We start from the raw sequence: 27,876 nt of genomic DNA on the forward strand, positions 1-27,876 counted from the left end.
CCTCCCCGGACCCCTCCGCTCTGGGAGCGCGGGGGCCGCGCGGTCCCAACACTGGGCACAGACTGGCCCAGGCGGCAGAGCGCGGCGGCAGCGCTGCCCACGCGCCAGCCAACCCAGGAGCTGCTCCTGCTGCCGAGAGCCGCGGCGAGGCGAGCTGTCGCCCCTCTGCTCGTGCCTCCGGAGGTGGCGGGGGTGCCGCTGGGGTAGGGCAGGATGGACACCCCCCCCCCCCCCCAACTGAAGCACTTGGCTCGGCCTCCGCGTGCTGTAGAGCAGAGGCAGGGCCCTGAGCTGCCGGGGCCCCGGCTGGTCCCGCGCGCCGGCCATTCCTGCCCTATTTATTTATGTGCTGTATATATTTATTTATTCCGGCAGGAGCGTGGGGGAGCAGCCCTGCCCCCCCCCCCCCCCCCCCCCCAATCGGCCCAGGCGCCCGGCCTCGCGCCCCAGGGCAGCCGCGGCTCGGCCCCGCCGCCGCCTGGATGTGGGTGCAGGACTTGGCTGGCGCGTGGCCGCCAAGCTTACACCTTAGCCCAATATGCAGCAATAGCACCTTCTTCCTCCTCCTCCTCCTCCTGCTGCTGCTGGAGAGGAGCCTTTTCTCAGGTTGGGACCTGCGGGCCTTGCGCCATCCTCCCCCCTGCGTCATGGGGAGAAACCCCCTTGGGGCAGGAGGGGAGATGCTCTGCCCGATGCAGGGGGAGCGGGGCAGGGGGAGGACAGCCCCCAGTGCGGGGGGGGGGGGGGGCGCCACACCGAGCCCCAGCACCCCGCTCGCTCACAGGAATGGCTTCCTCTCGTGCCAGGGACCCCCGCCGCCCTCGCACACTGCACCAGCCTCCGAGCTGCGCGTGCCGGGGGGGGGGGGGGCCACCGTGGCCCCGGCTGGCCAACGCGCTGCGTTCAGCTCCCCGACGCAGCCGTCTTAACTGAAGCCTGCTGATTGTAGGGGCCGGCGCCTGGGCGGCCCCCGCGCAGGGCTGGAGGGGGACCTGCTGCAGCAGGGGGGGAGGCTGGGGGGGGCCCTGCCCAGCGCTGCCCCCGGCTGCGCCATGCCTTGGGTGGCCTTAGCCCTGCTGTACGCTTTGTACTGTACGGGGGACGCTTTTTTTGTACCAGATTGTGTTTTATAACGTGTACAAAAGACACAGGCATTAAACTGAACTAACGCAAGCGGGGCTGAGCAGCTGCTGAAGCGTTGGGGGCGCGCGGACGAGGCCCCGACCCCCCCCGCCGCCGCGGCTCAGCCCCCACCACCTCCAGGTCAAACGCTTTATTGTAGTAGCAAAGAGCTGGAAAAGTCAGTTCGAACTTGGGGAGGGGAAGATCAAACGAGACTGGCGCTGGCCCCCGCTGCACCCGCGCAAGGCGGAGGGGTGAGGTAGGTCCTGTGCGGCCCTCCAGCCCCCTCTGCCGCAGCCCCCCCCCGACCCCGGCCATGGGGGTGCTGCCACCCCAAAGGGGGCCCCAGCCAGGCACCCAGGACGTGGGCCCTGGGGGAGGCGATAGCTGTAGTGCTGTGAACGGGGACCCCCAGGCGGGAGAAGGGACCCCCGCCGCCGCCGCAGGCCAGGGCTGGACAGAGCAGCACCCAGGGATCCCCCCCACCCCACCCGCCTGCCCCTCACGTCTTGTTGAGGGTCCAGAGCGGGTCGAGCATGCTGAGCGGGTCGTCGCTGGGCCGGGGCCCCCGCAGGCCCTCGCCCGTCTGCGCCTGCAGGAAGTTCTGCTTGTTCATCCGCTGCTTGCCCTTGAGGGAGGCGTCCAGGGTGAAGGCCTCGGGCGTGAGGGAGGCCAGCAGCTCCAGCGAGGAGGAGGAGGGGGCGACCGGGGGCGCAGCCGGCTCGCCCTGGGCCGCCTCCGGGAGCTCCTCCACGTGGTTGCTGCTCTCGGCGTCAGCAGCCGCCTCGGGGACGGGCGGCCCCGGCGGGGGCAGCTCCGGGACAGGAGCGCCGACGCCATCCACGGCGCTGTCCGGAGGCGCCAGCGTCACCTCCGCATCCAGGGCCTCGGGTGCTGGGACAGGCTCTGGTGTCCAGCTGCCGCCAGGCTCCGCGCCGGCCCCTGCCGGCTTGATGCTCAGCTTGGCGATGGTGGCCTGGATGGAGCTGATGGGCATGTCCCCACCCAGGACCAGGTCCTGGGGGTCCTGGTGGAAGTAGAGCTGCAAGAGAGAAACACCCTTCAGTCCGGGGGGGGGTGGAGAGGGGGAGCTGCAGAGCCCCTGGTGCCACCGTGGCAGGGCCCGCCGCCGCACCCACCTTGGGGGAGGCACTGTTGGTGGGCTTGCTGGCGGTGGGCGTGCCGACGCCGTGGCGGTGCAGCACCTGCTCCGCGTGCTGCAGGACGGCCTCGTAGCAGAACTTGAGGTGGAGCTGCAGGAGAGGAGAGCAGGGTGAGCGTCAGCCGCAGCAGCGGCCCCCCCCTCCTGGCCCCCCACCCCGGCCCCGCTACCTTCTCCTGCAGCATGTGCTTCCGCTGCTGCCGCATCCGCTTCACCAGCTGGGCCAAGTGGGGGATGCCGTTGCCGGCCTCCACCTCCTGCATGGCCGCGTAGAGCAGGCAGAAGGCCCCGGTGCGGCCTACGCCGGAGCTGCGGGGAGAGTGGTGGCGGGTCAGGCACATGGGGGCGGCGGGGCCCCCACGGGGGCGCAGAGCCTCCCCCCGGCCCCCGCTCACCTGCAGTGCACCACCACAGGGGTGTGGAGCGGGCGCTGGTGCAGGTAGTGCCCGTGCACCTCCTGGATGAAGCGGAGGAGGCTCCCCTTGCTGTCGGGCAGGCCCCTGCGGGGGACGAGGGTCGCTGGGGAGGGGGGCCCCGAGCCCAGGAGAGGGCTCAGTGCTCCCTCCAACCCCAAACACCCTCCCCTGGAGCCCAGCAGCCCTAGGGGGCTCCAGCAGGACACATACGTGGTCACATCCTGCCCCCCCCCCACACACACACCGCCCCCCACACCCTGTCCCCTGCCCCCATGCCATACAGCTCCGGCCAGGACGTGAACTGCAGGTGGATGACGGTGCGCTTGAGGCTCTGGTCGCGGTACTGCAGCGTGATCATCCTCTCCACGTGGGTGGGGGTGGCCTTGAGGCTGGTGAGGACGAGGGTGATGGGCCCCTGCACCACCGGCTGGCCCCGCTCCGGCGGGAAGTATCGCAGCACCTTTTGCTGAGGGGAGAGGATGGAAAAAGCAGTGGGGAGCTGATGTGGGGTACGACACCCGTGACAGCCCCACGTCACCCTCTCACCACGGGGCAGCAGCTCCGGCCACCGAGGAGCTGCCTGGGGACACTCGTCCCCAAGCCATCCCTCCCCAGCCTCACCCACCCCTGCCAGGGCTGGGAGCTGCGGCACAGCTGCAGCTGCACCTGGGAAGGAGCAGAAGAGCCACCCAGGCTTTGGTGTCCCTTGTCCCATGGCCACCAAGAGCTGGTCTCAGCACCTTAGGACCCCTCATGACCCTGGCTGCGTGAGGAGAGGGCGACGGGCATCGAGATGGACAGGGAACCTCCCTCCACCTCCTTCAGGGCTGCAGAGAGCTCTAGCCCAGGGCCAGCGTGCTTCACCAGCCGAGCTCTCACGCGGCACCAGCACTGGGCGGGCAGGAAAGAGCCTACCTTGTCCAGCTCCTGCTCCGACACCAGCATGACGATGACGGAGACCTTTTGCTCGTAGATCATGAGCCAGAAGTCGGCAGCGGTGCCGAGCAGCGGGGCCTGGGTGGCGATGATGGTCGGGCAGTAGGGCGATAGGTCCTCCACCCTGCTGGCATTGATGTAGTCGTCCTTGCCCGAGTAGAGGACGACACGGTTCCTGTCGTAGGGCATGATGTCCTGGTGACGGTTCTTCATGGAGTAGCAGCGGGCGATGGCGATGGAGAGCTGCCTGGCATCCCGCTCCTGGGCATCCTGCAGCTCCTTCCAGACGGCATCGAGCTCAGTGGCGCCGCCGGGCCCCGGGCGCTCCAGGCGCTCCACTAGGCCCCGGAAGCGGTCCAGCTCCGCCAGGAGCCGCAGGACGCGCTCCGGCTTCTCGTAGGGGTCGTTCTCGATGAGCTGCACCGCCTTGGGCTTCTGGCCCTCCTTGGCATCAGCCTTGGTGGGCTGCAGCAGAGGCTGGCTGACGGCTGCCTTGGAGCCACCATGCTGGCTCTCGGGGCTGGAGGAGAGGAGGTCGTCGGTGGAGGAGCTCTGCCGCTGGAAGGGGGCCTCGCCGGGGCCCTGGGCGAGCGGGGCCGAGCCCGGCGTCAGCGAGGGCGGAGGTCTCTGCGGCAGCGCGCCCGAGCCGGCCACCAGAGCCGGGGGCTGCATGGGCAAGGCGGGCTGCGGCGAGGGCGCTGGGGACGGCACCAGCGGGCCCTGCACCATGCCGGGGCCCTGCAGCTGGCTTAGGACAGGGCTGGCAGAGGGGGGGACGTGGTGGGGGCCGGGCTGGCTGGCCGGAGCAGGCTGAGGGGCGCCCAGGGCCACGGCGCTGGGATGGCACGGGGCAGGGCTGGGGCGGAAGGGCAGCGCGGCGGAGCTGGCGGGCACCGGCTGCAGCCCGCCCAGCACCGCGGGCAGGGGCGGCGCAGGCGAGATGCTCGGCCCGGGGGGCCTGGGCACCGGTGTGGCGAAGGGCAGGGCCCCGGCGTGGGGGGCGAGCCCGTGCGGCGGCAGCTTGTCCTGGCCCGGCAGCGGGTAGAGCTGCGGGCGCAGGGAGCCCTGGCCGGGCGCCGCCGGGGGCAGCTGCCCCATGGGGCCAGAGAAGGGCTGGGCGAACTGCGCCGGGGGGCCCAGCGGGGGCCGAGACGGCGGCTGGAAGGGCAGCGGGGCCGGGGGCCTGCTCGAGGGCAGGAAGGGGGCTGCCGGGGGGAAGTGCTGGGGGCCGCCGAGGCCCTGGGGCCGAGCTGGCAGCTCCAGGCCAGGCTGGAGCTGGGCTGCGGGGACAAAGGTGTGCGGGTGCTGCCCGGGTGGGAAAGGGTGCTGAGCCGGCTGCCCAAAGGGCTGCAGCCCCCCTTGGGGGTAGGGAAAAGGGGCCGGGGGGCCGCCGGGGCGCTGCGGGGCCAGGAAGCCCCCCGGGGGCAGAGCTGGCCCTGGGCCGGGCAGCCGCGGGGGCCCGCCGCCATGGGGAGCGGCGCAGCTGGGGATGGGGGCCTGGATGCTGTCCACAGTGGTGGTGGCCGGCCGGATGCCTGGGGCCGGCTCGGGGCCCCCAACCAGCGCTGGCCCCGGGGCAGGGGGGCGGACGGGGCCGGGCACGGGCCCTCCGGGCTGGACCAGGCCGTAGGAAGCACTGGGAACCGGAGTGGAGCCGGGCACGGGGCCGTGCTGCGGGGACGAACGTGGCGGTGGCGCGTGGGGCCCGGTGTAAGTGGGCTGCACGGGTCCTCGAATCAGTGGGGCGGCCGGGAAGAGCTGGGGGGCAGAGGAGGGGGCCGAGCTGGGAGGGGGCCCGGCAGCCTGCGGGGCGGAGGGCTGCAGGAGCTGCGGCGGCAGCACCGGGGGGCCGCCAGGTGGAAAGGGGCCCGGGGCGGAGGCGGCCACCACTGGCGGGCGGTAGTGCCCGGGGAGGGCAGGGGCGGCGGGGAAGCGGGCAGGGGCGAAGGGGCCGGGGGGCGGCTGCAGGGGGGCGCTGGCCAGCCCGGCAGCGGGCAGCGAGAGCTCGGGGCCAGCGGGTCGCAGCCCCGCGGCCAGCGCCGGGTCGAGGGCCAGCGCGGCCAGCGTGGCGGGCGGCAGGCGGGCCAGGTGCCCGGCCAGCACGTCCGGGGGCAGGCTCCGCAGGTCCTCCGGCAGGTCCGCCAGCCCCAGGGTGCCCAGTGGCGGCAGGTCGCCGGCGTCCAGAGCCCCGGCCGCCTCCAGTTCCAGCTCCGACGGCTTCTTCTGCAAGGCCGGTTTGGGGGCTGTGGGCCGAGGGGGTGGCAGCTTCTTCATCTCCCTGTCGGGAGGTGGCAAACGTCAACGGGGGACAGGCTGGAAAAGCCTCCACCTCTGCTTGCGATGGTCAGTGGTGTCCATCTACCCACTCGGGGACAGTGGTGGCCACAAAACCATGGCCATGGTTCCCTCAAGCTGACCACAGACCAACTCGCATCCAAAGGTGGCTCCCACCTCCCTCAGCGCAAGCAGGGGCTCAGACCCCAACCCAAGCCCAGTCCAGCTTCATGCTCCACGTGGCCCCAGGTCCCCTCAGGCCCACGCACTCCTGTCTCCCTCTGCACCGGACACGGCACCACCTACTTCTCCAAGATCTGCTGCCTGTTGGCTTCAGCAGCTTGGCAGGCTGCCCGGGCCTTCTCGAGCAGTTTGGCAGCTTTCCCCTCCAGGTCCGTGTAGAAATCTTTCCCCTCCTGGGATTTCTTCATCAGGTCCTCGTAGGCTTCGTATGAGGCCACCAAGGTCTGAACAGTGGTGTTCCACCTGGGGAGAGGGGACACAGGGTGGACTGGGGGCAGAGGGCTGGCACGGAGTAATGCCGTGCCATGCATGTGTCCGCAGAGAGGGCTGCGCATCGCTGCCACTGCTTGGTCACAGCTCCTGGGACCCAGGGAACGCCAGCAGCCACCAGGGAGGGACGGGTGCAAACACCTAATCTGGCCCCCCAGCACCGGACCACAACAAGGGACAGACTAGAAAAGCCAGCAGTGACCCCACACTCAAGCTGGGCAGCCTCACCTTAGGGTGGGTGAGGGCTGTTCCCACACACCAAGACCCCATCTGGGAATAGTCTTCCCAGGAGAGCGCCCCCTGCCCCAGTCCCCCGCTCACTCACTTGCGCTCCCCCGCTCACTCACTTGTGCTCCACCTCGGCCAGGGCCTTGCGCACGGCCGCATATTTGACGTTGGCATCCGTCAGGGCCTTCAGGACATTTTCCTGGGCAGCCAGGTTCTGCTCCAGGTACACCTTGATCTGGTCATATTTCTTCAGCTGCTCCTCAAAGAGTTTCTGCCAAGGGAAAAGGAAGATCTCAGGGGCCACAAGTGGTTGATGCCACCACGGGGCCAGGGTGAGGGCTGGGATGGGGCAGAGCTTTTGCCACGGCCCCAATTGGGATGTGCTGCACGTGCAGGGCCCAGGAGAAGCTTTCCCAAACACCACAGGTAGCATCTAGCTCCAGGCTGGATCCTCAACTCTGGCCAGCCCCGCTGCTGCTCAAGACTCACCTTCATCTCAGAGCGGTCGGTGGTGACCAGTGAGGTGGTGATATCGTCCTTCTGGATCATTTCACGCAGCTGCTGCTCCAGGGACGTCCGCTGGTCCCGCATCTCCTGCACCTTGGCCAGGATCCGCTTCAGGTTCTGCAGCACCTGCTTGTCATCTGAGGGGACAGGCAGCGCTGAGTGGCCATGCCAGACCCCTGCCCGGTCCTGCGTGGTGTTCCCAGCCTGAGCCTGCTCATGGGACATGCTGCAGCCACCAGGAAGGAATCACAGGGGGCAGGAGCCCATCTGCGCCCTGCCCTGGCACACCCAGCACCTGACAGTAGCGGTGCTGGGCTCACTGGTGCTCGCTGAGACAGCAACCAGGTCTCTGCCACATGTGCTCTGTCACCTGTCCCCACACCAGGATCCCCAAGACTTTGCTTGCTCTATGGGGGGACAAGCCCCCACCCCAGCTTGCGACGGACCGTGCAGCAAGGCGATGCCGTGACAACTCTGCCCGAGCCTCGCACAGGGCAGCCAACACCAGGGCACCCAGGGAAGCCCCAAAGAGGCGCTGCAGGAGACACGGATCTGCCTGGGGTACAATCGTGAGGCTACAACGGCTGCGAGCACGGCCTGGCCCACCTGCCGGCGCAGCACTGCACGCCGCGGCTCACCTTCGGTCAGCGAGGGAGAGGGCAGCGCGGCCCGGACCTGCTCCAGGGGCCCGCTGAGCAGGCGGAGGTTGCCGATGTGCAGGTTCATGGCTTTGTGCAGCTCCGTGTTGGTGAAGCTGGCCTTCTCGTGCACCTCCATGTACTTGGAGCACTCCTTGCTGACCTCAGCCAGCCCCGAGGACGGAGGGGATGCTTGCGGTGGCGGGCTCCTCCCGAGCAGCTCCTGCAGCTTCCGCTCCTGAACCTCATCCTCCTCAAGGAGGTCTCTGATCTCCTTCAGGGAGGCCTCCACGTCAGTGAAGACCCCGGAGAGCACTGGAGGCAGAGACACGGAGATGGCTTTTCTGGCAAACGGCTGAACCAGCACCTGCCACAAGCCCTTCGGGCCCAACTCGCTTGGCCCCCCCTGCTCCAACCCTGAAGCTAGGCCTTGACGCAGCAGCCCACAGTAAATCCAGTCTGCGGGCTGCCAGAGGCAGGGAGTGGAGGCAGGCAAGGATGCCAGGACCCGGGTGCCTCAAGGCCGGGCTCAGGGCCTACTTGTGCTGGGGAGATCGAGCTCTGCGTGGCTGCAGCGGTCTCCGGACAGCACCAAACCTGCTAGCTGCACCCCACGGGCAGGGCATGGGGAACGGCTCCCTCCCCTTGCTGCAGATACGCTAGCAGGGCTGGGCCAGGCATTCCCACGGCCCCCATAGGTCCCCATGCCCCTACCCTGCATGGACTGGACCAGGTTCTTGACCGTGTCCGGGCGCACACTCAGCGCGGCACACTTCTCCATCAGGATTGGGGGGATGTGGCTGTACATGTCCAGGTTGTCCACGGTCTCGGGGTCCAGCTGCATGGAGTCCATGAACTGGCTACGGGCAGGAAGAAGCCCCTGAGCAGTGGCAGAGCCTCCCCGGTGCACGAGAAGGCTCCCCAGCTCCATGCAGGGTCCCCCATCCCAAACCGCAGCCATCACGGGGCAGAGCACTGCGGCTGCTCATCACCCCGAGAGCCACCACGGCCAACAGACCGAGCAGAACCACATGGTGAATTTGGGGAAGGGTCACTGCAGCTGGGTCCCCGCTGGTGGAAAGGCCCAGCCGCTCCTCAGTCAGACCTGGGCAGCCCAGGCTTTGGACTTGTTCAGCACAAGGGCTAAGGGATGGCAGAGATCAGAGATGCCTGCGTTCCCCTCAGCGCCAGGAAAGGCTCTCGCGTTGGGGTAGCTGGACACGGGCGGGAAACCTGGCAAGGGGACAAGCAGGACAGCCCCATGCCAGGCTGCAGGAAGCATGGATCGCTGCTTCGTGTCAAGGTCTCTAGCAGGGAAGAGGACACCAGGGCCCCATTCAGGCATAGCTCACACTTACTCCAGCACTTCGTTCTTGGCTTCGATCTTTGCCATCACATCTCTCAGCAGTTTAGCCTTCTCTTCGCTACAACAGAGGAAATAAAACCCCTTAATGCTGTGAAGGTGCTTGGGAAGCCTCCACTCATGAGTTACAAGTGCCCTAAGCCCTGCAGGAAGCAGCCAAAGATTTGAAACCTCTGGGCCTGCTGCATGTGGCCTTTTGGGACAGCGAGGCCAGAGTAGCTCTCCTTCAGCTGCCAGGAGAGACACGCTGGACAGGAGCTGGACAAGAGGATGGCTAGGGGACAAACCATGGGTGGCCTGTAAGGAGCCTCTGAGCCTGGACTCACCTCAAGGGGAGCTGTTCTGTGACAAGCTCTCCGTAACTGCCTGTCTCAGCCACCCCCAGGGGTGGCAATGGGGAAGTTGGAGATCCTCAGAGGGGATGCTCTGGGAAGGTAGCAGCTCCCCAAGAAAACCTCTGGTGCTGGTTTGGCTCCCTTCAGCTCCCATTAGCCTGCAGAAGGGCTGAGCTGGGACAGGGTCCCCTTATTGAGCCTGGTGCTGGAGATCTGCTGCTCCCAGCTCCACAGGCAGCCAGCTGGGTGCTCTGCTCTAGCCAGAGCTGTGCCCTCCCGCGATGTGGCCCAGGACACACCTGTACAGCGAAGACGCCTCGTGGGCGGCCATGGGAACCAGCTTGGCAAATATATCAGGGCCGGTGACAGCTGGGTCCGTGGGGTTGACAGGGAGGGCTTTCACCAGCGGGGCACCTAGGGTTCAAACACACAACACATGGCTGTCCCAAACCTCTGCACGGGAGCTGATCTCCCCTCCGCGCCCAAGGCAGGTCCTCCTGCCCAACACCTTCACTCCCAGCAGATCCCAGGGAAGGCAGGACATCATGGCACAAGGCCTCGCTGACCCAAAGGCTCCACTGTCCATCACCGTGTGCACCTCTCCCACCAGCAACCGCAACTCTTCGGAGAGCGCGCTGCCTGGCCTCACCTTTCACGGACTGCAGGGTGTCCAAGGCAGGCACAGCTTCGTGGTAGATAAAGTCATTGTCCTTCTTGGCTGAATTGTACCTGGAAACAAGAAGTGACGCTACGTTGAGGATGCTACGGTGAGGAGCAGGCCCTGCCCCAGGCTCCCCAGCATACTCGCAACAGGGTCAGGCCCTGCCCCTCTTGGACCGGCTCCAGGGGGAGCAAAGAGCAATTCCCACAGCAGCCACGCGGCCCAAGCGCCTCGGGCAGCGGATCAGAGCCGCTCAGGGATGTTGCCATGCCAAAGCTGTTCCCTCAGCTACTCTGGCCACCCAGATATCTCTGACCTCCGAAGAGGCGGGACCACTACATCCAGGAACACCCTGTGCCCAGACTCACTTGCCACCGATTACGTCCATGGTGAATCTCAGGGCTTCCTGGACGGTTTCCGGCTGGCCCTGCAGAAGTGAGAGTTAGCGCAGGCCGGGCAATGGGTAGCGCTGCCCCAGTGGCCAACCCCAGCCCTGGTGCAGCGGTCACAGCCCAAGTCTCCTAGGTGCCAGCAGCAGCCTCGCCGACCAGCGAGGGCTCGCAGCCAGCTGGCAGCTCCCAGCACTGCACTTGGTTCCGCTTCCAAAGCTTTGACCTTCACCGGAGCAAACGGTGACACGGGGAACCCCGAGCCCCCGCTGAGGCAAGTGCTGCACCTCCTTCCCCAGCCACGGTGATGTCCCCAGAACATCGTTCCCACAATACCACACCGCTACCGCCTGAGCGCGCCTGCTGTCCCCACCACCCAGGTCAGGCTGTAACCTAGAGGCCCTGGAGCTTTCACTAAGACTACAAGGAGAAAAGGCAGCACAGGATGTGCCAGCAAAGCAGCTGCAATGCAGAATGCGGAAATGGATGCTCCTGGTGCTGCTCTGAGATACCTTGGCTTGAATTCTTTCCTTTTCTCGTCCCCGTGAGCCAAACTGCACCTTCCTGGCCCCACACCAGGACCTGCACAGTGGAAGAGGTGGTCTGCCCCCATCTTTGCAGGGGAACGATGCTCTACTGGGACCTTTGAGGTCTTGCACTCCCAAGGGGAGCCCCAAGCAACAGGCAACCCACTACCCAAAGGAAGAGAGCTGAGCCCCACTGCCCTGGGGGTTGGGGCAGCCTCCTGGGAGGAGACAGATGGAAGTTTCTATCGGTTCAAGCACTGGAGAGAGTTAAACCAGGTTTTCCACAGCCCAGCAGGAGGGCTGCTGTCCCTTGGAGCTATGGGTTACAGGCAGCCCTCAGAGAATGGCATCAGAAGGAAACCACTTGAGCACTTGAGTGAGCACTTTCAGGAGAGGGCAGTGAACAGGAATACAAGTGAGAGGTACCTTCTCCAGGGCCAAGCAAGGCACCAACAGTCAGGAGGGATGGACACAAGGGACACCCTTGGGGATTAGTGCAGACTGCTCCCCAAGCAGCTCCCAGCCCACGTTATCCCAACGTCTGTATGGGAACTGAAACACTCGACTCCAGATGCTGCAGTTACAGGGCAGAAACCCAAACATCTCCAGGAGCCCCAAATCCTCTGTACCCCACAGTTTCACGTACAGACCCCATCACAGCACCGTCTTCTGCATCCAGAGCACCACAGCTCTGCGGGAAGCTCACCAGCAAGGCAGGGCTGAGCACTGCAGCCACACAGCCCTCCTGGCACTGCTCACATGCTCTCAAACAATTAAAAACCAAACCAAATCCACAAAAGCTTAAGAAAGAGGCAGTGCCTGCCTCTGAGTAGCACAGTTCAGCGGGCCCTACCTGCGGGCCCAGCTCTGCTCCTCCTGTCACACCAGCCCTTCTCCCCACAGACCCTGGGCTGGCCTCCTCTGTCCTCCCCTTTGAGAGGCTCTGCTCTCGTGGGAGCGAACTGGCTTTGCGGTCCTGCACAGACAGGAGGCAGCTCAAAACCCTGATGGTGCCAGCTCCGCTCCCAGACCAGCGGCCGAAAAGCCTCCAGTCTCGCAGCAGCAAAGCACAAGTCGCTCATGTCACTCAGTCCCCTTCATCAGTAGGGGACAGCCGTGCCTGGTGGCTGCCAGCACCAGCAGCCTCAGGGGTTTTCCCTGGGCACTGCTCCTAGAGCGGGGACGTGAAAGAACCGTGCCCAAGGAGGGCTCCCAGAGACAACAACAAACAGAGAGGTTTTAAAACCCAGTCCCCACTACCTGAAGGAACATACTTTTGCCAGTTTGATAGCTTCATTGAGTTTATCCAGGGCACTCTGGAAGTAGATGACCTGCAGAGAGAACAGAAATTAGGTCAAAATTCCTTAGGGATGCGGGAGCTGGCACGAAAGCAGGTGCCTTTGCTTCGTGCAGAAACACTCCTGAGGGCTGCAGCTCTGTTCAGTATGACAGGGCCTTCTGAGGTGGCCCAAGCAAATGGCACTTCCAAGCAAGCCCCGCTGAGGGACTGGCCTTTGGGATAGACAAGGACTTGGAGAAAGGGACTGGGCAAGTGCTAACAGAGTTGCTTTGAAGCGACCAGACATCGGTGCTGCAGCTCAGCCCTGACCCTGCGACGGGCAGCCCTGGGTGAGCCCAGAAGCTTCATTCTCCTGTGGGAGCTGCATGGGAAATGGCAGCCCGGCAACAGGGTGCTCCCCGACTGCGAGGGCTGGTAACTAGCAGGTACCGATTTCCTATCCCCACCAGGGCCAGCGCCAAACTGCTGCCAGTTCAGGAGAAACGTGCACCTGTTGGCTGTCTGCACACACAGCCCCGTGCACCAGAGGCACTGTGCGCTATCCATACACGCTCCCAAGAGGCAGGGCATGGCTAATGACACAGTCTTAAATGTGCTTCCAGGACCTAGGACACCCAAGGTCGCGAACATGATGATCTCTCCCAGGACTCAACCCTCCTGGGGCAGGACCTCAGTCCAGAGCCCAGACTAGACTGGATGAGCTGACACGGCTCTGCTTACCCTTTCCCCAAACTTCTGCTGCTCCTCGGCCTGTTTTCCCATGTGTAACTGCAACAAAACACGCATTGGCAACGTCAGAACTTCTTATCTAGAGGGAGATCTTTTGAAAAGGCAGTTAAACCTCACAGAACAGCCAGAGCCCATTCGTCAGCCGTATTTTGGTGAGCACCGCCCTGTGGCAGGGGTGAGCAGCCCGAGCTGTCGGCCAGGTGGGAGCCAAGGGCGGGTCACAGCCAAGCAGCGCCCCAACGCACAGCCTGCTCTTCCCACTTACGTGGGCCACAGCAGCAAAATAGTAGATCTTCATCTGAACCAATTTCTTCCAGTCTTTCTGGATCTTTCCCAGCAGCGAGGCAGTCTCCGAGTTTTCCAAAGCCCGGCAGGCCTCTTTGTAGTAATCCACAACCTACAGACAGAAACACGGAGGAATTGCCAGGGGTGCCTGGTGTTTGGAAACCCTAGATAAAGTCTGATTCCAGTTCAAATCGAGAGCAGCAAGGGAAAGGAAGATCCACTGGCAACAGTATTTGTGTCCAAGGCTTCGGGTCATCCAGCTAATGTAAAACTATCGCACTACTACTGATGAATTTTTGGTCAGAGCCAGGGAGCTCTTACATTGCTGTGCTGAACTTGCCCCACACGGTAGGCTTAAAACGTGTTCTTCAAGGAAATTCAAAAGCTGGAGCAAACCCAAAGCACAGGCGACGTAAGGAGGATCTCAGGCAGGCAGAGCTTCAGGACTGCTATTAGTGCAGTCCCTTGGGAGGACTGAGCTGGAGGACCTCATTTGAACTAGACCATGAACAAACACTCAACTGTCTTTACAACACTGTCCTTTCAGGAGTTGGTGGTTGCGTTCACAGTGTGAGGAGATGGGAGCACCCCCATACTGCCGTTTAACTGGGCTGACAAAGAGCAGCACTGCTGCTGTGCAGGGTTTGCACCCCCTGCCAAGTTCCTGATCCCAGATGTCCCTCCCATACACAGCAGGAGCGGGCTCTTTTGGTAACGGCAAGTACTCACACAGAAAGAGCGAGAGCTTGGTGCAGCAGAGATTATCCAGTGGCTCACCTGGGCACTGATCCGGGCCACGAGGAAACTCTTCCTGTTGTCCAGCATGGACTTCTCCAGGAGACACTCTTGTGCCTGGCCCTACCAGAGACGGAGGGAAATTCTTAGCTTCCCCCACATCCACTTTCCTTGGGAAACCCTTCCATACCCAGCCCAGGCCTTGACCTCTGGCAGCACCTGCCAGCTACTGCCCCTTTCTTGAGAAGCCAGCAGGGCTTGGGAAGGAGCCACTGTCCCGTGCCTACAGCAGCCTGGACTCCAGTAGACAACAGCCAATATGTGACATCAGGGCCAGATACCCCCTGCTCCATCCCCAGCTTGGACAGGCAGTGCAGCTCCCGAGAACAGGCACAGCTATACGAAGGCAGTTTTCAACTGCAGGGCACCCTCTCAGAAGCAGCAAAACCAGGAAAGGAACATTTAAAGGAAATGACTCTCATTTGGTACTTCCGACTCCTGCCCAAGCCTCCTCCTCAGGAACGGCCACACTTCACTCCCCCAATCCAGGCTCCTTTGCCTGCCCTTGCAGGCCTACAAAGCATCATGTCCAGCTCCAAGGAGCTGGACTCAAACTTCAGTCAGTGAGGAACACCGAATCTGATATACATCTCCTCTCCCATTAGGGCATCAGCTGTCCCAGAGGTATGCGAGGAGCCACCCCGGCATGACCAGTGCCCCAGCAGAGACAGAGCCCACTCCCTACCAGCATGAGGTTGATGTTGAGGTTGAGGATCTGGTGACTCATGTCTACGCTGTAGGAGTGGGGGAAGTGATCCCGCAAGTACGTAAAAGCCCCAGCAGCACACTGGAAGTGGGTGCACGAAACCTTCATGCCCTGAGTGGACAGGAGAACACGTGTTAGGCATGCGCGGGCCTCCTGCACGCAAGCCAAGCAGTAGGCACACGCCCACTGCTGCCAAAAGCTTGGAAGTGAGTCCTGGGGGCTCTCAGGGTTGCTTTGAACCTAGAAAGCTCTGAATAGCTTGGTGCTTTCCCCTAGGCTGTGCAAACCTGAAGCTGTGGTCAGATACTCCCCCTTTTTCAGGGGCTGCAGCACCTGAATGCTGAGTCGGATCTCTCCCTTCCTGGCCTTAAGCGCTGAGGGTAGGAAGAAGTTCAGCCTGGCCAGCAAGCCAAGCAGACCCTAGCTGATGCCGGGACAGCAATGACTGGGCAGGGGTGACACAGCTGGGACACTATCATGAGGGGGACACTATCGTGACATTATACATCAATACTTAGCCAGAGCAGACATCCAGAGCTGGTCTCTGACAGAGATGCTTGTAACTACCCACGTTACAGAGAAGAAACCCTTAGCGCTATCAGCTTATGGCTATTAACCGTATGAGAGAGAAAAGTCATCCAGGGAAGACCCGAAAGGCATTTTGGGCTCGTTACCTCCTCAGACACTCTCTTGTCCATGGCACCCAGCATGGAGTGCAGCGCACCTGCGGAAACAGGGACACAGCTGAGCAGGGCGATCACACCCTGCCAGCCTCCACCCACCGCTCTCGGACCAGCCCAAGGCAGTGTTGAAGCCCCTCTGCCAGTCGGTGGCTCCTATGACCCAGGCTGGACATCTTGTACAGGCAGAGCCTAAATCACTTCAGACCTGCAGAGACACCAACTGTTTCCCAGCGAGGGGCAGGCGCTGTGGGATGGGGCTGCAGCGATGCAGGCCACTGGTTTAATGGGTGTGTTTCTACCAACTTGAGGGAGTACCCATCTCTCAGAAGGGGCCCTGGCACTGTGTTACCTCATGCCACCTTTAGCTGCCCCTTATATAGCCCTGCGCTGTGCAGGGTTTAAGTTAACCCACTTTGCTCTGTGCATTGTCGAGTGGGAGAGCGGAGCTGGCTCCTGAGCTGCAACGAAAGGGGCAGCTTCAGTCCCAGAGATGGAGATGTCTTCTGCATGGGGGGACTGAGCGCGGCCTCGCTTTGGGGCCTACCAAAAAACCCCGCTCTGAGGTGTGACTGTCAGAGGCTGCAGAGCGCTAGGGCACAAGCGTTACGTTTGCTGTTCTCACACCCGCCACAGATGCTTGGGCGGACAGGATGCTGGGCGAGAGGGACACAGCCTGACCCAGGCTGTCACCACGCTAGAAAGCACATTGCCAGCGCTGTGGCTCCCACTCAGTGGGACGTCTCCTTGCAATGCCTGTCCCTGAACAAGACACACGGCAGCGCACAAGCAGGGCTCTCAGGGACCAGGAGGAACGGCTTTCTGACAAGAGCCAAAGCCAAACTCTCATGCCACTCTCGCACTGAGTGCCCAGTCTTGCAGGCAGTGCAGAAGAGGGGAGGACGCGCATCCAGGCTGAACCACGGGGCTGCTGGTGGGATGAGGCAGGCAGTGCTTCTGCCTGGCTGCCCCAGAGGGATCGCATGGGACTACAGGCCAGGCAGAGATGAGGGTTTTCCTCGTGCCAAGCCACACACAGACCAACAGGGCAGCTGGTCACCCAGGACCTTACCCAGGTTGTAGAGGATGCACGCCTGCTCATACTTGATGTCCTCATGAGTCACCGTCTTGCCCGAAAAGATCTCTGTCCTTTAAGGAGAGAAGACTGGTTACCAGCTACGGATGGAGTTAGCGGCGTTCTCGCACATGGACTATGTGCCAGGGAAAGGGTGTTTTGGGAGAGGTTCAGAGAAAGGCAACAGGGCCAGACCGCTCAGAGTTATTGCGGGAGAAGTGCACACCACAGCTGTATGTGCCCAGTCCTCACTTAGGAGTCCCTTCAGCAAGGCAGGATTTGCCATGGAAGGCTTAGGCTTGAGGTGAGTCTCTTAAAAGCCTCCTTAGCAGTCAGGATTTCTCCCTCCAGCCAGGCATTGCCCTGTGCGGACCTGGTAGGACCATGCATCTCCATGTGGCAGGCTTCGTACAGGCTTTGTGCACACACACAAAACCGCTTTTACACACATCCAAGCAACTCTGCCATGTGGTGGGATCGCAGCACTGTCACCTTGCATGGTGACACTGTCCCAGCTCTGCCGTGCATTGCTGCACAGCCAGCCGCTGCCTCGTGTTGCCTTAGGGCTCAGCTTAGACTTCCCGTCCCAACGCCGGAGCGGGACGCTGCTTCCCTAAGGGGTCCCACTACCAGGACACCCTTGTGCCAGCTAGCCAGCTGCACTTCAGCAGCAGGGAAATCTGCCACTGGCTAAAAAGTGCAATAAAAAAAACCCACACACACAAAATAGTTATTATACTGACCTCGAATGGCTTCCTGGAAGACAGTCTCCCTGCCAATCTCCAGTCTCAAGGGGCCACAGACCTGGCCACTCTTGTACATGCTGTCATGGACACGTGGGGCCTTGTGCCCAACAGAGTTAGCTCTCCCCAGATGGGTTTTGAAACAGGTTAGGGGAAAGGTGTGGAGCAGGGACAGAACGTATCAGCTCCCGGGAAGGACGTGGGAGGTGAAGTGGGAGGAGTCGTTCCGGTTTGGGCCAGCTTCCTCACTTCAGCAGCAGGCCGAGGATGGGGGAGCTCTGACAGCTGGGGGCACGGAGCAGTTTCCCAGTGGGAAGGGGAGGATGGAGAAGGCAGCAGGACCAAGCTGCAGTCCAGGGCAGAGCAGCTATTGGGACGTGAACAGGCAGGTAAATCAGGGCACAGGGACGAGGTATCTGCCCCAGCCCCCCTGCAAGACACCATGGCCAGCGGGCAAGAAGCAGGCTGGCCCACCAGGCCACCTCCTAGGGGAGGCAGAGGAAGGCAAGAGTGAGGCATGACTCCCAGAGGACCTGCGGCAGGCATGCAGAAGAGAGCGAAGAGGCCCCTTCCCCGCTGAGCCCCGGAAAAGCGGCGCACCGCTGTCCTCACCATGCGATGGGAACGGCGGCCTCCTGCTCGGCGCCCATGGGGATCCGGCTCTGCAGGTAATGGAGCTGGCCAAAGTACTTCCTCAGCGTGCTGCAGCCCTCGAAGTCCCTGGGCACGTTCACGGCGCTCTGGGGGAGCGAGAGAGGAACAGGCAACCCCAGGGACAGGACTGGCTCTCCCAGGTGACACACCAGGCCAGAAAGTGCAGGGCCCAGTGCTCAGCTGGTCTGCAGCGAGGGCTCCAGGCAGGAGCAGGTGCCTCCTCGGAGGCTACCACTGCCTCTGCCTCTCCTGGGGGCTCTACGCAGGGACAACTCCACTCTGAACGCTGCCACAAGGACCGGACTGAGTGAGCCGTTCTGGGCATGCCAGTGGGGGCTGCAGAGCTGCCTGCAAAGCGAGGGGAGAGGGGCAGGATGCCAAGAGCGTGTGGGGCTCACAGTCGGTATCCGCACCATGCCAGCTGGTGAGGCCCCAACTTGAGGAGCTTCGTGGACACCAGCCAGGGGACGGACAGCGTAACTCATGCTGGAGGGAAGATCCAGACCGCACACGCGCCCGCTAGGTGCCACAAACGTGACCATGTATAGACAGCTCAATGGTGGATGCCGTTCCACATACTGTCATAACCAGCCCCTCCTCCAGAGGCCAGGCTGGGTGAAGGAGGGGGCAGAGACTAATAAGGTAGATTATACCATTTTGGTATACCATTAAGGTTATACCATTATACCAATCAATGGCACAACCTCCCCGGGCTAGGGTAGCCTGGCCAGTCACAGCTCCAAACAACTCTGCAGGACAGAAGACGGCCCTGGCCTTAGGGAAAGCATCCCCGCAACGCACCTAGAAAGACAGGTCTGTTTCCCTAAAAAAATAAGGGAGAGGGGAGCAACATGATGGTTCCAGAGTAGCCGATTCGAGGAGGAAGAGCCTCGGCTCTCCTCATTAAATGGCTTCTAAGGACGAAATAACGAACAGGAAGAATTTGGGAGTGACTGAAAAGGGATGTCTCCTACACATCATCAGGCTACAAGACCTGCCACTGCAGCAAGGCTGTGGTGGGAGAAGGAAGGACAGAGCAGGACACCCAGGAAAGGTTTCTTAGGCTCTAGCTTCCATGTCAAACCAAGTCCCCCGATCCCAGGGTGAGGGTGTCCAACCAGCCCATCTTTGTGGCTGCTGAAAGAACCTCGCCGCATTTCAGGGATGCGGGAGAGACCCTGCAGCTGCCCACGCTGTGACATGACACAGGAGCCAGTCTCATGAACTATCCCAGGTCTAACCTGCACACGATGCTTACAGGGGCACTGTAAAACCTACAAGGCTGCACAAACTGGCACCAGTTCCAGTTCTGGGCGAGCCGCTAGCCCTCTCCAGTCATTTTTGCCACTGGAATTTCTCAGCTGCCAGCTCTCCTGGACAGGGACTGCATCTCTGACCAGACAAAGCCCAGCTCAACAGCTCCCAGATGGACGACCCAGTGACTAATGCTAATATTAGGACCCAGGACCTGATAATGAAGGGCAGATTCATTCGCCATGAAGACCTCAGGCACTAGCCCAACTGGACCACATGGTTCCTTCCATCTAATGGGGGACTCGTATTCAAGGGAAAATAAACCACATTCAAGGAAGCAGATGCAGTAAGGGATTTCTGGGAGAAAGCTCCCATTGCTGCCAGTCCACAGGCCTATCGGGATGGAGATGGATCGTAGTCTTCCCAGCCCTGCCTCAGTGCTGTGGGTACTTCTCACTGTCACCTCTTCCTCGTAGAGGTTCATCGGTGCTGCGGCTGAGAGGGCTCGTGGTACAGAGGAGCCCTAACACCCAACTGCTGCACACACACCTTCAGAAACCTAAATCAGCTCTGGGAATCCAGGGGACAGCCCGTCCTCAGGCCACTGGTGGGATGCTGAGGAACGGGAGCGTGCTCTGGCACGGCTCTCAACAAAGGGAGGTGCTGGGAGCCAGCAGACGTGTCCGCAGCACCAGAGAGCACCCACTCCCCCCTGAACTGCTCCAGTCCAGCATGAAGCAGGCCATCAGCAGCTCCCCTGGTTCACACGTCTCAGATCTCGCTCGGACTGTAAGCGATTTGGGACAGAGCCCACCACAGCGAGCACAGGCACAGGGCCCTGTGCAGGCAGTGCCACCCTTACCTGCCGGAGCACCTCCAGCTTCCGCAGCTCCTCGTTGTAGTTCTCCGGGTTCTCCCCATAGTTCTTCAGGACAAACTGGAGCGGGAGAGAGCGGTGAGAGCCTGGCACCATCCAACAGCATTAACAAGAGCTGCCTTCCCAGCCCCAAACCAAAGCCACAACCAGAGGCTCTCCAGGAAGGCCCAGAAGAAGTCCCTATGGCAGGTCTGGCAGGTGCTTTCCCACATACGTGTCTAGGCTGGCAGAGACAAGCTGCCTGGGGTGACACTTGCCACTCCACGCCAGCTCCTCCAGTTCTTCCTGCCCTGGCAGGAGCAGGGAAGCCACAAGGGTCCCTGAGGCTCAAAGCTGTTTTTTAGAAGAAAGTCGCTATGGGCCCCGGCTCCGTCCGAGCTGGGCGGACAGCCGAGGACAGCGTTAAGGAGCCGGACAGCAAGGCTGGCTCAGAGTGGAGAAGGCACTTTTCAGAGAGAGAGAGAGCGAGAGAGAGAGCGCGCACATGAGCCTGTAATGGGACACTCTGTGCAGGACGCAACACACCGTCCTACAAGATGCTAGGCGAGGAGGCGAAGCTACAGCCTACGCGGGAACCAAAGCCTCTCTGGGAGAGGATGAGGAGAGAGGGGCTTCCAAGAGGAAGGAGCAGCTGAACAGCTTGCACCAAACAAGCTGCCTGGCAAGCAAGGCGCTGGCACAACCAGCGCTCCGGGCACCTCTCGAGCCAGTCGTCGGGAAGATAAGCAAGTGCCTGGTGTTTGGGGACATCCAAAACCCAAAGAGACTGAGCTGACATGCCCAAAGCCAAGCAAGCCATAATGGAGGCATGAAGAGAGCACAGCTCCCCAGCCACAAGCGCAGGACGGCTACCGTGACCGACTGCACTGAAGGATCACGCGTTTCGTGACGAAGGGAACGCGTCCAAACCAGCCTCCGTTTGCCATGGCTCACACAAGCCTCATTCCCCTGTGCTAACAGTGCCGGGCAAAAACCAGAGCAGCCCCATCGCACCCAAGCCCACCCCGAGGGCAGTGCCAGAGTCCAGCCCCGTCACTGCTCTGCGGAGACCACAAGTCCATAAACTCTACATAAACCCTGCCCTGGCTGCGCAGCAGGGCCACGGACACTGGGAAAGAAACGCACACCGTGTGACAGCAGTTCTCAAAGGAAGGGGATCACAAGCAAAATCCAAGCGTTAAACGCACCAGCGCTTCCAGCAGGGAGCCAGGACCTCTCCAAAGGTTATGTCTGGAATCAAACAACGTCTACTAAAAGGTAAAGTTTGTGCGAGGAGGCTTCTGCTACCCAGGCTGGAGGACAGAGAAGGCCCTCAGCAGAGGTCAGCACCTCCAAACGGCATGGTTCAGGGTTTGGACCAGAAGCAGAACTACCACCTCACACACACACAGGACAAGGTAGGATCTGACACGGAAATCGGCACTCGCTTGGAAGCGTGTTGGTGCAAGGGACTGGCCGTAGCAAGACCATGGGGTTCACATCTCTCACGGCAGCAGTGAAGAAAGATGCCCTGAGCGAAGAGCAGCAGCCTTCCCCCAACCCAGCCCTCTGCCATGCTGCTTGAAGCCTCTTGGAAAAGCAAAACTGAAACCCAGGGGGAGAGGTACCGATCCGTCAGGGCTAGGAGCTGATAGGGGCTTCAGAGCTGTAGTGGAAACGCTCGCTTGCTCAAATAAAGAAAACCTGCCGCAGCCGTAAGGTCCTGAAAAGCCACTAGCAAACAGGATAGACCTAATTTGAGGCTAGACCAAGAGAAGTTATTCTGGATTCATGTCTTATACCCATCTGTGCTTGGCTTGCTTGGATTAAAGAAGGCCCACTGCTGATCACCAAAGGGTGAATATCAAGTTGGCAGCTAGCCAGAAATAAGGCTTATCATGCTGAGGCATAAAAGGAAAGGAAAATGAAAGGGGGTAGCATGTGCCTACTTGTAAAAGCACAGGGCTTAGGGCCCCCCAGGGAACGTTACGGTGGAGCTGGAGCCAGGGCTAGGACAAAACACTCATTACAAAAGAAAACTGCACCAGCATCTCCGAGAAAAGTGCTCAGCTCCACAGGGTAATGAGTTATGTCTCCCCACTGCCAGGCGAGGCAGGAGTTATCCCCAAAGTCTTCCGCGATTCAGCGGGGCAGCCGGTCCCAGAGCTCGCAGCTGAAGCCCAGTGTGGCTTCAAGCAGATCGTGTTTCCTGGCCGGATGAGGAAAGCTTCTTTCGTCCCTACACAAACTGTGGGCACAGAGCTCCCCAAGCCTGTCTCTAACAAGACTTCTGTCAGCCCTGGATAAAGACGTTTTCGACGAGCTTAGCGCTTCCGGACGGAAGACAGCTCATGCCGCTTTACCCTCCAGCAGTGTTGCCCAAACCTTCCGAGAGCCTGAGCAGAAATTTATCCCACCTTCCTGGCTCTACCAGCAAAGGGGGAAGACTCAGAAACCTGCAGCCCAGCTTTGCCCCACATCGGACAGACACCAAAGCTTTGATTTGCTCCCAGTGACTGTCACATTAAGGAAATTCAGGCATACATGAAGGACCAGGAGCATCCCGCTCGAGATTAACACAGTTCATGGCTCGAGAAGAGAGGAAACTTTTCTCTCCTCCCTCACCGTTTCTGCCCTCACCTTGGTGAGCACAAGAGCCAGCACGGCAGATTTAGATTCGCCATCACTTTAGTTCTCACAAACCAGCAGCACAGAGTGATGTCTAGGCCGTAAACCCAGCACAAAAGTATTTGGATCAAACAGCGGCATGGAAGCCTCTGTTGTTTAAAACAGATTTAAACCTGCTGCCGTGCAAAAAGAATCCCTTAAATAAAGCACAGTTCAAAGTGACTCCCTGGACCTATACGTCACCCTCTCCTCCTTATCGGCTCCCCCACACCCGGTGGCCCTGGGTGCCCGCGAGGGCCCGCCGCCGGTTTGCCCGGCTTTCCTGAGCAAACAGGAACAGCAAGCCCTGCGCCTCGCTGCCGGCTGCTGCATCTTGTCCCAGCCGGCGAGGCATGACTCAGCTCCCAACCACAATCGCCGGCAGGGAAAGTAGCCGCTTCCCGGGTCACTGCAGCTCCGGGGACGCCGTCCTGCCCGCGCAGCAGCGGGGGACACTGCCACTGCCCCGTCGCTTCCCCCGCGCAGGTCCGACAGGCTGCCAGCCGGCCACGGCACCGCAAAACACAGAGTGCTGGCAGGCAGCAGGGCTGCTAACGCGGGATAAAGCCGCCTCCTTTCGCTCAAGATCAGTTAGTTTGTAAATGGTAATTTTCGTCCCTAGATGGCACTACAAAATGCTGGTGATCAATGGAGCTTTTTGTTTACAGCTGTGTAATTAAGTACTTACTCTCCCTTCATTTCATAAAAACGAATCAAAAGCTAGAAGGGGAGCATCCCCCGCTAAGACAGCCTGCACGTGCTACAGGCATGGAAATACATTTACTGTAGCGTAACGCTTCTCAGTTAGAAATCTCAAAGAACGGCAAGAGTCTTCTTTTACAGAAGTAAACATTTTGAGGGCCTGGAAAACACCAAGGGAGAACAGAGCTCCTGAGGTGCACAGATGAGCTCCAATAAGAAGTTCAAAGCGAGAGAAGATCCCAGCTTCCCCAAAAGATGGAGCAATAGGCAAAGGGCAGGGTTCAAGTCCCCATGCCAAGCCTTGGTTTAAAGTAGCTTTTTCTTCTACTTGTTGCTTTGAGACAGGCCAGACACAAAGTCTTTCAGAACGGCGAGACAGACACCTGCCAGTCTTTCACTTCTGGGTGCCAAGGCTGGCGGTATCACTCTTCTGCCTGGGAAAACACTACGTTCCTCCTTCGTGGGAGACATCTAACACTGGATGAACACCGAACGGTTTAGGTCAGTCCTACCACTTCAGGGCAGTGGCCTTCAACCTGCCTGTTTGTTTTGGTCTCTTTTTGGGTGGCAAAGAGAAGCCTTCAGGTCCAAACCCTCCCTGACCTATGAGGCCATGCTGTGCCCTTTTTATGACGGCACAACCTTTCAGCCTGCCTGTCTGTTAGCTCTGTACTCTGGGGTTCGTAAGGCCCTTGGCCAACAGGGGCCTTTAGGAATTAAGAAGCCTGCCCATCTTCCCCTAACAATTGACACCTGCTCAAGACAAACCTCCTCAGCCACAGCCTTTTGGAGGCGGTACCTCACGATTCTAGGGCAGCTCGCTTGGATGATCACTGGGGCTCCATGTTAGACTCTTAACTTCCCTCTGACAGTGCCCTGAAGTGATTAGGTCTTTAAAGCAACTGCTGCTGGAAAAACAAACGAAACAGTGCTCCATACGCAACGAGCGGCTAGGAACGGGAGAACCAGATCGCTCTTCCTTAGTTTCCTCCCTTTTCTTCCTTCTTCTACAAAAGTCCACAGGAACTGAATGAAACGAGAAGCCAGATAACAGCCACACGCAGCAAAGGACACAACATTTGAACTCGAACCCGAATCTTTTAACATCACTGGAGCCCATCAGCACATTACAAATAACCGCTGCCATCAAGCACGGCCAGAGGAGCCCCGAGCTGCTCTCAGGGCCGCAGCGAGCGCCCACGGAGCGGGAGGCTGCTCACACAGCAGGTCTCCAGTGGAAGAGAGGATGCAGCGCTCGGAGCCGGCACGGTCACATGCTGCGGGGTCAGACTTGCCAACTCACTCCGCCAGACATCGCTCGCCCCCGAGGCGGGTGGCGAAGCCTCTCCCACTGCTAAAGCATCAGAAACTCCCTCCGCCCCAAAGTCTGCCCCTCGGACGAGGAGGGCCCGCGAGCGCAGCGCAAACAGGGGCGCCCGCTGACCGCCGAGGAAGGCCCCGCAGCGGCAACGAGCCGGGCAGCAGCGCGCCCCAAGCTGGCCGGCAGCGAACCGAGCAGGGGCAGCCCGTGGGGGCCGACGGGCGCCGCGGACGCGCTCGTGGCCTCGCTCCAGCCCCTCCGCGTGCAGCAGAGCCCCGACGGGGCCATGTGTCACAGGAGACCCGGCCAGCTCACCGCACCCACCCGCCCTGCCAGCTCTCTATGGGGCGTCCCCCCGGTCCCTTCTCCACCCCACGCAGGAGTCCCCAACCCCGGACTGGGGCCCCCCAGCCCTTCCCCTACCCCAGTGTGGCAACCCTCAGCTCCCTTGTTTTCTCCTGCAGTCCCCCAAACACCCCCGGCACCCTCACAACCCCCTTTCCTGATCTGAGACACCCTGCCCCACACCCCCTGTGGCATCCCAAACACACCCCCCCTAGACCTCAAACACCCCTGCAAACACCCCCAAAACCCCCAGACATCCCCCACACACCACAAAAAAAACCCAAGCCCCCCCATCCACCACAGAAACCCCTAAACACCCCCCCACCCACCACAGAACCCCCCCAGACAACCCCCATCTGCTGCAGAAACCCTCAAACCACCCCAGACAGCCCCCCACACCACAAAAAAACCCACACCCCCCAAACATCCCCCACCCACCACACAACCCCCAGACACCCCCCATCCACCACAGAACCCCCCCCAAACAACTCCCATCTGCCACAGAAACTCTCAAACCACCCCACACACACCTCCCCACACCACAAAAAACCCCAAACCACCCCAGAAACCCCCCACACCACAAAAACACCCCAAACCACTCCCCAGACACCCCCCACACCACAAAAGCACCCCAAACCACTCCCCAGACACCCCCCACACCACAAAAACACCCCAAACCACCCCCCAGAAACCCCCCACACCACAAAAACACCCCAAACCACCCCCCAGACACCCCCCACACCACAAAAACACCCCAAACCACCCCCCAGACACCCCCCACACCACAAAAACACCCCAAACCACCCCCCAGACACCCCCCACACCACAAAAACACCCCAAACCACCCCCCAGACACCCCCCACACCACAAAAACACCCCAAACCACCCCCCAGACACCCCCCACACCACAAAAAACACCCCAAACCACCCCCCAGACACCCCCCACACCACAAAAAAATCCCAAACCACCCCCCAGACACCCCCCACACCACAAAAACACCCCAAACCACCCCAGACACCCCCCACACCACAAAAAGCACCCCAAACCACCCCAGACACGCCCCCACACCACAAAAAAAACCCCAAACCACCCCAGACACCCCCCCACACCACAAAAATACCCCAAACAGCCCCTATCCACTACATAACCCTCAAACACCCCAACCCCCGCCCCAAACCACCCCAACCCCCCTCCCCGAGCTCTGCCCTCCCCCCTCCGCACCCCAAACACGCCCCCTCACCCCCCCCGACCCCACCTTCTTGACGGCGGCGTTGAAGGCGAACTCGCCGGCCTCCTTGAGGTCGAGCCAGATCATGGGCATGCGGGGCACGGCCTCCATCGCGGCCCGCCGCCTCGGCACCGCCCGCCCGCCCCGCCGCAAGCGCGCGCGCCGCCCCACGGGAAACCGAGTCCTCCCGCCCCGGCCACGCCCCCTCACTTCCGGCGGCGGCGGCGGCGCTCCGCCCCCTGCGGCGCTGCGCGTGCGCGCTGCTCCCATGGCGACGCCCCGCCGCCGGGGAGGGCGGTGAAACGGGCTGTCCCTATAGCGACGCCCCGCGCCCTCCCCGGCGGCGGCGAAGGCGGGCGGTTCCCATAGCGACGCCCCGCCCCGGGGGGGGCGAGGGGGCAGGTCCTATGGTCACGTCCCGCCCCTTGCGGGAGGAGAGGGCGGTTGCCATGGCGACGCCCCCGCCCCTGCAGGAAGAGAGGGTGGTTGCCATGGCGACGCCCCCGCCCGCCCCTGCAGGAAGAGAGGGCGGTTGCCATGGCGACGCCCCCGCCCGCAGCCGCGGCGCTCCCGGGGCGGAGCCGCGACACCCGGTGCGGGCGCAGGGAGCGGCCGGGACCGGGACACCGGCAGCCAGGGACCCCGGGGACCCCGAGACACCGGGACACCAGGACACCGGCAGCCAGGGACCCCGGGGACACTGGGACCCTGCTCGGGAGGGCGTCGGGGGACTCAGGGCCCGAGGCCGGCTGAGGGGCCCTTGGGTGCCCCTTTCTCGCCGAAGGAGCCCTCAGGCCCTGCCCACCCGTGGCGGAGCTCTGCGAGGTGCTCAGGGGTCCCTGCTTGCCCAAGGTGTGTGTGTGGGGGGGGGGGAAGGGTGGTCCAGGTGGCACAGCCCTGCCCCGGCCTTCCCACCCCATCCCACATCCTCTCCCATCTCCATCCATCCCATCCCAACTCACTCCATCCCATCCTGTCCCACCCTGTCCCATCCCACACCATCCCATCCTGCCCCATCCCACATCACCTCCATCCACCCCATTCATCCCAGTTCCATCCCGCCCCATTTCATTGCATCCTACCCCATTTCATCCCATCCCATCCCATCCTGCCCCATCCCACCCCATCTCCATCCATCCCACCCCATTCTGTCCCGTCCCATCCCATCCCACACCATCTCCATCCATCCCATCCCACCCAACCCCATACCATACCATAACTATCTCCATCCATCCCATCCCGTCCCATCCCATCTCGTCTCATCTCATCCCATCTCATCCCATCTCCTCTCATCATCTCATTCCACTTCATCCCACCTCATGTCATGTCATCCCCTCCCCTCCCCTCCCCTCCCATTCCATCTCATTCCATCCCATCCCGTCTCGTGTCATCCCATCCCATCCCATCCCGCACCATCTCCATCCTCCCCACCCCATACCACCCCATCCCTCCCCAGCCCAGTCC

The 27,876-nt window shown here is 61.7% G+C and overlaps 1 protein-coding gene across 3 annotated transcripts; it reads right to left on the reverse strand.

Moving 5' to 3' along the window:
* Positions 1-1,154: 1,154 nt before the first annotated feature.
* PTPN23 (protein tyrosine phosphatase non-receptor type 23) lies at positions 1,155-26,598 on the reverse strand. Of its 3 annotated transcripts, none has more exons than XM_068933983.1 (25): positions 26,440-26,598; positions 20,155-20,229; positions 17,997-18,124; positions 16,639-16,715; positions 15,561-15,610; positions 14,866-14,997; positions 14,163-14,243; positions 13,366-13,497; positions 13,092-13,139; positions 12,346-12,402; positions 10,524-10,582; positions 10,144-10,223; positions 9,794-9,908; positions 9,155-9,220; positions 8,511-8,656; positions 7,797-8,111; positions 7,141-7,295; positions 6,771-6,922; positions 6,217-6,396; positions 3,616-5,914; positions 2,982-3,166; positions 2,680-2,784; positions 2,455-2,593; positions 2,262-2,375; positions 1,155-2,164 (listed from the first exon to the last, which is right to left on the reverse strand). In XM_068933983.1, the coding sequence occupies exons 1-25, from the start codon at positions 26,521-26,523 to the stop codon at positions 1,625-1,627; spliced, it is 5,514 nt and encodes a 1,837-aa protein (XP_068790084.1). In that variant the 5' UTR covers positions 26,524-26,598; the 3' UTR covers positions 1,155-1,624. The 3 variants fall into 3 exon arrangements, with proteins under 3 accessions (XP_068790084.1, XP_068790086.1, XP_068790085.1); XM_068933985.1 differs by lacking the exon at positions 26,440-26,598 and adding an exon at positions 24,317-25,295; XM_068933984.1 differs by lacking the exon at positions 26,440-26,598 and adding an exon at positions 24,286-25,295.
* Positions 26,599-27,876: the final 1,278 nt, after the last annotated feature.

This window comes from Struthio camelus, chromosome 2, assembly GCF_040807025.1.
Source record: "Struthio camelus isolate bStrCam1 chromosome 2, bStrCam1.hap1, whole genome shotgun sequence".
NCBI lineage: Eukaryota > Metazoa > Chordata > Aves > Struthioniformes > Struthionidae > Struthio > Struthio camelus.